The 9,675-nt window shown below is 51.8% G+C and overlaps 1 protein-coding gene across 1 annotated transcript; it reads left to right on the top strand.

The window, feature by feature from the left end:
* The first annotated feature begins 178 nt into the window (after positions 1-178).
* Tas1r1 (taste 1 receptor member 1) lies at positions 179-9,593 on the top strand. Its single transcript, XM_051173848.1, has 6 exons — positions 179-401; positions 3,508-3,814; positions 5,587-6,348; positions 6,906-7,112; positions 7,394-7,514; positions 8,645-9,593. Exons 1-6 carry the CDS (start codon positions 211-213, stop codon positions 9,574-9,576), a joined length of 2,520 nt encoding a protein of 839 aa, XP_051029805.1. The 5' UTR covers positions 179-210; the 3' UTR covers positions 9,577-9,593.
* Positions 9,594-9,675: the final 82 nt, after the last annotated feature.

The following is a 9,675-nucleotide window of genomic DNA, read 5'->3' as shown; positions in this document are numbered from 1 at the left end:
CTGGTTTGCATCCATGCCCTGGCCCTGCCCAGTTCCTGAGAGAGACCACAGCCCGGAAGGCCCACCGCCTTTCTACCACGGGACTCCAGTCCCACCCGTTCCAGGGGCGTGGAGTCGTGGAGCATCTGGGCTTTGTCACCCAGTGTATTTAAGCGGCGGACTGGTCAGAGGTGTGCTCAGCCATGCTGGGCAAAGGGGCATCTGGCCAGCATGTCTGTCTGGGCAGCTTACCTGCTCAGTCTGCAGCTCCCCGTTGCTTTTTGCTGGGCTTTCAGCTGCCACAACACGGAGTCTTCCCCCGGCTTCAGCCTCCCAGGGGATTACCTCCTCGGGGGCCTCTTTGCTCTCCATTCAGACTGCCTGCAGATGAGGCACAGACCCCAGGTGACGCGCTGTGACAGGTGAGTAGGGGCCAGCAGAGCTGTCAGTGGGTTGGGGGCCAGCAGAGCTGTCACTTAGTGGGTTGGGGGCCAGCAGAGCTGTCACTTAGTGGGTTGGGGCCGTAGTTGGATCAATTTGGATCTTACCTAGAGTACATAAGGGAGGCCCTGGGTTTAATCTCCAGCACCACAGCAGCTGGGTTTGGTGGCTCCTGTAAGTGCCACCTGTGAATCCCTGTGCTGGGGAGGTGGGGGCAAAGGTCACCCTCAGCTACACAGTGAGTTTGAGGCCAGTCTGGGAGAGAAACCCTGTCAGAGAGAGTTGGGAGGGGGAGAAGAAGAAAAAGAAGGGAGAGAGAGACAGAGAGAGAGAGAGAGACTGTCATTTAGGGGAACAGAAGGGCTCCTCTGCTTGCCTCTGGGTTACCTGTTGAGTTCTGCCCTAATCCTCCCACTAAGGGCTGAAGCCAAGCTGGTAGCTGAACAACTCTACCAGTTTCTACTTTAGGATGCTCCTTACTTATTTATACTGCAACGTGTTGTTTTCTTCTGTGTACTATTGTTTATACTGCAACATGTTCCCTTGTGTTTGCTGCTAGAGTGGGTTGAGACTCCACTCAGGTCTGCTGGATTTCTGCAGCTGGCGAGTGGAGTGGGGTGTGTGTGTGTGTGTGTGTGTGTGTGTGTGTGTGTCCCTGCGCTTCCTCTTAAAGATGGCCCCTTACAGTCTGTGAAAGTCTGGTATCGGGGAGGGAGGTCCAGGTCCAGAGTGATCTCACAACCGGCTGTGAGATGCTCTGCACCTGGTAACTGCCTGGCTTGGCCAGGAAGAAAGGTTCTGGAAGCCCTGGCCTGGTGAGGCCTAGGCCACAGAGCCGCACAGGAGGCTGGGGAGAGGGAACTTGGGCTCAGAAGACAGGTTTTAAGAAGGATGAAAGAAAATTGGCTTCCACAGGCGGTAATAGGCACGCTTTTAATCCCACCACTTGGAAGGCAGAGGTGGATGGATCTCTGTGAGTTTGAGCTAGTTCCAAGACAGCTACAGCGGTTACACAGAGAAACCCTGCCTTGAAAACAGAAAGGCAGAAACTGCCTTTGTAAAACTAAAGGACTCTGTGTTCAAGAAGTACCGAGTGTCTCAGTGTATTTGGGGAACAGGACTGAGAGAAGTAATGGGGGAATCTTCTAGAAGGCAGAGAGCTCAGCCTAGGTTGAACCCTGTAAGGCAGGTATAGTGTAACATTACATTCAGTTTGTCCAAGAGATGATGCCTAGGGTTGCTGGCTCAAACATCAGTCTAGATGTGACTGTAAATGTATATTTCTGATGTGATTAACATTTAAATCAATATGCTGAATAGAATAGGTTGTCCGTCAACAGTAACTTCGAGCCTCATACATCTATTTAAGGTCTCACAGAGAAGCCTGAGGCCCTCAGAGTCAGAACTACAATCCCCATCTGCCCTTAGATTCAGCTGACTAGCTAGCCTACTGGCTAGCTCTACAAGTTTTGAACTGAATAACTCCCACAGTTATATGAAGGAGCTCCTTATTGTAAACCTTCCTGTGTGCATGCTTGTATGTGTGTACATATGTGTTAACCCTGTTTCTTTAGAGCATGGATTTTTTTGGGGGGTGGGTGGGGGTGGGGGTTGCTTTGGCTTGGTTTTGTTTTCCAGGCAGGGTTTCTTTAGCTTTGGAGCTATGGTCACTCTGTAGACCATAATAGGCTGGCCTTGAACTCACAGAGATTTGCCTGGCTCTGCCTCCTGTGTGCTAAGATTAAAGCTCTGCACACCACCGTCTAACTATTTTTTATATGTGTGGGCATTTTGCCTACAAATATGTCTGGGTACCAAGTGCATGCTTCATGCCTTCAGAGGCCCAAAGAGGGTATCAGATCCATTGGAATTGGAGTGATGGGTGTTTGTGAGCTGCCATGTGAGAACTGGAAACTGACCCTTGAACCTTTGGAGTTCTTTGGATTTTCAAAACAGGGTTTTTCTGTGTAGCTCTCCTGAGTGGTGGGATTAAAGGTGTGCACCACCACCACATTGGCCTCCTCTTGAGAATTTTTAGTACATGTTATATATATTAAATATATATATTTATATTATATTTTTATAATATAGTGTTATAAATATATATTATATTTAATATATATTAAAACATATACAAAATAGGTATATATTTGGGCATGGTAGAACATACCTTTAAGCCCAGTACTCAGTTGACAGATTCTGTGAGTTCAAGGCCAGCCTACTCTACAGAGCAGCCAGGGCTACACAGAGATACCCTACCTCAAAAAAAAAAAAAAAAAAAAAAAAAAAAAGAAGAAGGAAGATAGAAAACAGACTAATAGTAATGAAATGAATGTTATTTTAATAATTTATCTAACTTTATCTTATGTGCTTTAAAGTACCATTTGGATACTGGGATTTGAACCTGGGACCTCTGGAAGAGTAACCAGAGCTCTTAAGGGCAGAGTCATCTCCAGCCCTTATTTGTTTATTTTTAAATAAAGACATCTCAGCTGAATGTGTGGCACTTCTAGGCACAGAATGTGTTTTTTTTTTTCTTCTTCTTCTTCTTCTTTTTTCTTTTTTAGAATTGAAACATTGTTGAGAACAATACTTCAGATATATAGCATAAATAGTAACACTATGCTCAGGGCTATTTCCGAAATTATTGGAAATTCTATCCCAACTCCAGGCTAAAAAATCACTAAACAATTTGTTAAAAAACCTAAAGTCAGCAACTCAAGCGGGTGTTAGGTAATGAAGATTCCTGCACCGTGCAGTGTGAGATGCTGACCCGATGCCTTCCTTGGTGCAGCAGAGCGGCAGCCAGGGATGAAAGGTCTTTGATTTCCCATTAACCCTTCACGTGCCCGTGAGAGCAGAAGACTTCGTACATGCAGTAAGGACACCGCACTGTGTAATGTGTGATGGCCCCGGTTCTGAGAGCCCGGGCCGCGGTGTTTCAGGCTGGCGTTGGCTTGGATAGACAACCTCAGAGTTCCTTTCTGCCCCCAAAGCCTGGGATGCAGGAGGAGAGGGTGTGGGTGTGGTGGTGGGCGGGGCGGGGGCGGAGCTTCAACCCTCAGTTCTCCCTGCCTTTCCCTACAGACCCGACAGCTTCAATGGCCACGGCTACCACCTCTTCCAGGCCATGCGGTTCAGCATTGAGGAGATCAACAACTCCACAGCCTTGCTCCCCAACATCTCCCTGGGGTATGAACTGTTCGATGTGTGCTCAGAGTCTGCCAATGTGTATGCTACACTGAGGGTGCTTGCCCAGCGGGGGACGGGCCACATAGAGATGCAGAGAGATCTTCACAACTATTCCTCCAAGGTGGTGGCACTTATCGGGCCTGACAACACTGACCACTCTGTCACCACAGCTTCCCTGCTGGGCCCCTTTCTGATGCCCCTGGTAAGCCTGGCCTCGGGGATCCTCATCTACTAGTCTGTCTGGGTGGGGAGAGGGGCAGTGGCCGCTTTGTCCTAAAAGAGCCTAGGCTGCCCCTGTGATCCTGGGCAGTCCCTGCTCTCTAGTCAGGGTCCAGCATCCTGCCCACCACGGCTACTGTCAATCTCCCTGCCTGCCTCTCCTCGAGTGGCTTCTACCTTCATGCCTCAGCCATCATGGGGAAACCCTGTCCTTTTGACTTTGCTTGCTTGGTTTGACATGGGGTCTCACTATGTAGCAATGGCTGTCCATCCTGGAATTCACTCTGTAGACCAGGCTGGCCTTGAACTCAGATCCACCTGCCTCTGCCTCCAAGTGCTGGGATTAAAGGTGTGTGGCGCCACCCAGACTCCATCTCCCTTTTAAAAGTGTTGCCACCCAGCTGCTCACTCTCTGTCTTCTCTCCTTCCAAAGGTCCCACTACCTTTGCTATCCGACAGCCTGTACCTCCCACCCCAGACACTGGGGTGCCTGTCTTCCTTGCTGTTCATTGGTGGTCCTGTACGCCCTGCCCTTGGCCTGGCCTCTGCTGTGCTCAGCAGTCTCCTGTCTACAGGGATCCCTCTTCATGGTCTCCTGTGCCATTGAACTTTCTAGAGCTTTCTGGTGTAGCTTGCTTCGCCCTTCCATTGGTCCATTGGATTCTGTCCTCCCTTGATCTAGCGGTAGCAGGAGCATCTTCCTTAGCTCCAAACTCAAAGATCACTTTTCAGTCCTAACCCTACCTGGTTCTTTGTGACGAGTCTGACCACTCCCTGTACGGCATCGCCCTTGATGTTTTTGCCCGGCCCCTTTCTCTCTGTTTCTGGAGGAGACCCTTTTGCCTCCTGGCTCCGAGGTAGCTGGTATTTCCCTGGTCTTCTTTTCCTGCCTGTTCTAGACCATGGAAACCATGCATTCTGACTTCTGAGCATGCGTACCTCACCCAGCTTCCCCACCGGAGAGCAGCCCTGCGAGGAACTCACTTTGCTCTGCAGCCTCACCATGGCCCATTCGACCCACTGAGCTTTTTACTGACGGTTTTCAGCAGACCATTACCAGTAAAATCTAGTTTTCCTTCAGAACCTATCTTTCATCTTTTTTCTTTCTTCATCTTTTTTTTTTGTTTTTGTTCATTTCCTCTTTTCTTTCTTTTTTTTTTGAGACAGGGTTTCTCTGTAGGTTTGGAGCCTGGAATTAAAGGTGTGCCACCACCGCCAGGCTCATCTTGTCTCTTTTGGCTTTCTGAGACAGGGATGGCCCTGTACCTGTGTTATAGTCTAGGGTAGATTTGAACTCCTGACCCTCCTGGCCACACCCGGTTAAATCTTTCTTTCACCTTTTACAGAACACCACCATCCCTCACAGATGCTTTCATCAACGCCTGCTCTAGCCCTGCACCTTCCCAGCATTTTCACTCGAGTTAGAGATACCCTCGTCAAACTTGAGTCTCAACATTCTCGGGGGGACCCTTAGGAGGTCCCCAGAGTGTGCAGGACACAAGTGAGCCCCTCAGCTTGAGAGTTCAGGTCTGCCGCCTGGGACCTGGGGTCAGGAGGGCAGGGTGTGTTCTGTTCCATGTTTAAATGACACGACTCTTATTTGGTCTATAGGCAGATGCCCACACTCCCTGGAACTCCCCGGTGGAGCCTCCCGCCTGTCTGCATCCTCCCTTCGCTGGGTGGGGGCTGTGGCTGTGGGGGGCACGCTTCGCTTCCTTCGGTCCAGGCTGATGTTGCTGACCTCCCTCCCCACAGATCAGCTATGAGGCCAGCAGTGTGGTGCTGAGCACGAAGCGGCAGTACCCATCTTTCCTTCGCACCATCCCCAGCGACAGGCACCAGGTGGAGGCCATGGTGCTGCTGCTTCGGAGTTTTGGGTGGGTCTGGATCTCACTCATTGGCAGCTACGGCGTTTATGGGCAGCTGGGCGTGCAGACACTGGAGGAACTGGCCACACCACAGGGCATCTGCATTGCCTTCAAGGACATCGTGCCTTTTTCTGCCCAAGTGGGTGACCCAAGGATGCAACAAATGGTGTACCGCTTGGCTCAAGCCAGGACCACTGTGATTGTGGTTTTCTCTAACCGGTACCTTGCCAGAGTGTTCTTCAGGTCTGTGGTGCTGGCCAACCTGACTGGCAAGGTGTGGATTGCCTCGGAGGACTGGGCCATATCTACATACATCACCAATGTGCCGGGGATCCAGGGCATTGGGACAGTGCTGGGGGTGGCCATCCAGCAGAGACATGTCCCTGGCTTGAAGGAGTTTGAAGAGTCTTATATTAGGGCGGTAAAGGGTGCCCTCAGGTCTTGCCCAGCAGGATCCCAGTGCAGCACTAACCAGCTTTGTCGAGAGTGCCACACTTTCACGTCATACAGCATGCCCAAACTTGGACCCTTCTCTATGAGTGCCGCCTACAATGTGTACCAGGCTGTGTACGCCGTGGCCCATGGCCTCCACCAGCTCCTGGGATGTACCTCTGAGACCTGTTCCAGGGGCCCAGTCTACCCCTGGCAGGTAAGAGATTCCAGTCAGGGCATCTGCATCCAGGAGAAGAGCCAACCCTGCCAGTGTGGGTTCACTGACTCTCTGAGACAGCGAATAGAGGTTTTCTCTTAAAGAAATGGTTCTCCTCTCGGAGCCTTGTCTTCTCACACCCACCATGCCCCAAAGATAGCAAAGGCCAACAATGTCTACAAAAAGAGTCCTTTATTCAGCCGGGCATTGGTGGTGCACGCCTTTAGTCCCAGCACTTGGGAGGCAGAGGCAGGCGGATCTCTGAGAGTTCAAGGTCAGCCTAGTCTACAGGAGCTAGTTCCAGGAAGGCTCTAAAGCAATACAGAGTAAACCTGTCTCGAAAAACAAAAACAAACAAACAAAAAACAGTCTTTTATTAGTGCTCTCAGGAGGATGGTCAGGGGTGAAGGGGATCCCTGGGAGTGGGAACAGACTGCTGAGGAAGGAACCAGGCCTTACAGGTGGGTTGGAGCCACTCAGGGCAGAAACACAAGAGAGCCTCACTTGCTTCCTGGGCTGCCTGAGTCTGTGTGGTCTATGACATCTGTCTGTCGCAGCTTCTGCAGGAGCTCTACAAGGTGCATTTCCTTCTACATAAGGATACAGTGGCATTCGATGGCAGCGGGGATCCTCTGGGTGACTATGACATCATCTCCTGGGACTGGAATGGGACCAAATGGACCTTTGAGGTCATTGGCTCTGCTTCAATGTCTCAGCTGCACATAAATAAGACAAAAATCCAGTGGCATGGGAAGAACAATCAGGTAATGGGGATATGGTCATTACCAAAGACGGCTTTATGTTCCCGGGAGCCTGGGGAGTGAGTGACACCTACCCAGAGCGGGAGGAGGCGCCAGATGTCCGGCAACCACTCAGGTCTGCCAAGGACAGGAGTTTCCATGTGTTATCAAACAGCCACTCCCAGGGCTCTGCTCTGAGCATGAGCCTAGAGGCAGAGGTGCTGAGATCTTTTCCCTGTGCCTCGTGCGAGCTGTCACCGGACGGGCTCCTCTGTGTGACTGCAAACCACTGTGGCTTCTTACAGGCACCTATGTCTGTGTGTACCACAGACTGTCTTGACGGGTACCACAGAGTGATTGTGGGCTCTCACCATTGTTGCTTTGAGTGCATGCCCTGTGAGGCTGGGACCTTTCTCAACAAGAGTGGTGAGTGAACAGTGAGTGACCCAGAGCCAGTGATGGGGGACGTCCTTCTGTATATGTGTTTCTCTTATTGGCTGATGAATAAACTACTGATTGGCCAGTAGCCGGGCTGGAAGGATAGGCAGGAGAATTATTGGAAGCCAAGAGGAGATACCATGTAGTAGAGGAAGGAGTAACAGGTCCGGACCCTTCTCCAGTAAGATAAGACCATGTGGAAATACTTAGAGTAATAGAAATGGGTTAATAATTAAGAGAGAGCTAGCCAATAAGAAACCTGAGCCATTGGCCAAACAGTTTATAATTAATAGAAGCCTCTGTGTGTTTGTTTGGGGCCGAATGGCTGTGGGGCCCTGGCGGGACAGAAACTTCATGTACAAACCAAGGCTCTTGTTTGCTGGCCTGCCAATAGGATACAGGTTGAAGGACACTTGCCGCTAGGCTGGACTCTGACTGCACCACCTGGAAGTCTCAGACCTAGGCGTGCCCTCTTTCAGAGCACCCCCAGCCCCAGCCCCCCAGCTTCCACAAATGAATCTAGTCCTAAGTTCAACCTCTTTATCCAAAGAGATACCACTATCTGACTTGTGCTATTCGGCTTGTATGAAGTCCCTTCCTTGCGTCAAGGGGTCAGCGCCTATATGGTAGATTCTGGCATGTCGGCAGCAGAAGGAAGCCAGTGACTCAAAGGGAAGGGCAGAAAGCACAGCAGGGGCTAATGGCTCGGAGCTCAGACACCAGGGGACACCTCCTTCCTTTTGATATCTCTGTGGTGATGGGAGAGTCAGGACTCATGGAGTAGACGCCCAGCGGGTGGATCTGGTTGATGGAAATGGCGAAGGGATAGGCAAACACGTCTTATCTTTAAAGCTGGTCGCTCTGACCACAGCACAAAGCTCTCTGTGTTTGCCAACCCCCCCCCCCTTGGGACCCTGAGCCTCACAAAACAGACCTTTTGAGGCTGTGCTTAGTAGCTGTTCTAGGCTTCCCCTCTCATTACGGGTCCCAAATGCTGCCTGCCAAGGTGCAGCTGTCCCAGCCACTGGAGGGCCTGAATGACCGACCAACCGAGCTGGACCCGCCTCCCCAATCCTCCTCTTCCTTCTCCTCCTCCTCACCTGGCTCCTTCCTTTCAGATCTCCACGTCTGCCAGCCTTGTGGAAGAGAAGAGTGGGCGCCGGAGGGGAGCTCCACCTGCTTCTCGCGCACCGTGGAGTTCTTGGGTTGGCAGGAGCCCATCTCTCTGGCGCTATTAACAGCTAACACACTACTGCTGCTGCTGCTGGTCGGAACCACTGGCCTGTTTGCAAGGCATCTTCACACGCCTGTCGTGAGGTCAGCTGGGGGCAGGCTGTGCTACCTCATGCTGGCTTCCCTGGCTGGTGGGAGTTGCAGCTTCTATGGCTTCTTCGGGGAGCCCACGGTGCTCACATGCTTGCTGCGCCAGCCGCTCTTTTCCCTCGGTTTCGCCATCTTCCTCTCCTGCCTGACAGTCCGCTCCTTCCAACTGGTGGTCATCTTCAAGTTTTCCACCAAGGTACCCACATTCTACCACACTTGGGCCCAAAACCACGGTGCTGGCCTGTTTGTCGTTGCCAGCTCCACGGTCCACTTGCTCATCTGTGTCATATGGCTTGCAATGTGGACCCCACTGCCCACCAGGGAATACCAGCGCTTCCCCCATCTGGTGATTCTCGAGTGCACAGAGGTCAACTCTTTGGGCTTCTTGCTGGCGTTCACCCACAACACCCTCCTCTCCATCAGCGCCTTTGCCTGCAGCTACCTGGGTAAGGAACTGCCAGAGAACTATAACGAAGCCAAATGTGTCACCTTCAGCCTGCTCCTCAACTTCGTATCCTGGATCGCCTTCTTCACCACTTCCACTATTTACCAGGGCAGCTACTTGCCCGCGGTCTATGTGGTGGCCGGGCTGACCACTCTGAGTGGCGGCTTCAGCGGCTACTTCCTCCCCAAGTGCTATGTGATTCTCTGCCGTCCAGACCTCAACAACACAGAACACTTTCAGGCCTCCATTCTGGACTACACGAGGCGTAGCGGCTCTACCTGATCCCGGGGGCGGGGCAGGCCCGAAGCCTCTCTTCTCGTCCTCAAAGTGGCAGATCCAGCGCGGCGGAGGGCTTTAGGTGTCTGGGAGAGCTCAGCCGTG

The sequence above is a fragment of the Phodopus roborovskii genome, unplaced genomic scaffold (assembly GCF_943737965.1).
Source record: "Phodopus roborovskii unplaced genomic scaffold, PHOROB, whole genome shotgun sequence".
Lineage (NCBI taxonomy): Eukaryota > Metazoa > Chordata > Mammalia > Rodentia > Cricetidae > Phodopus > Phodopus roborovskii.
This window is presented reverse-complemented; position numbering and strand designations above follow the sequence as displayed.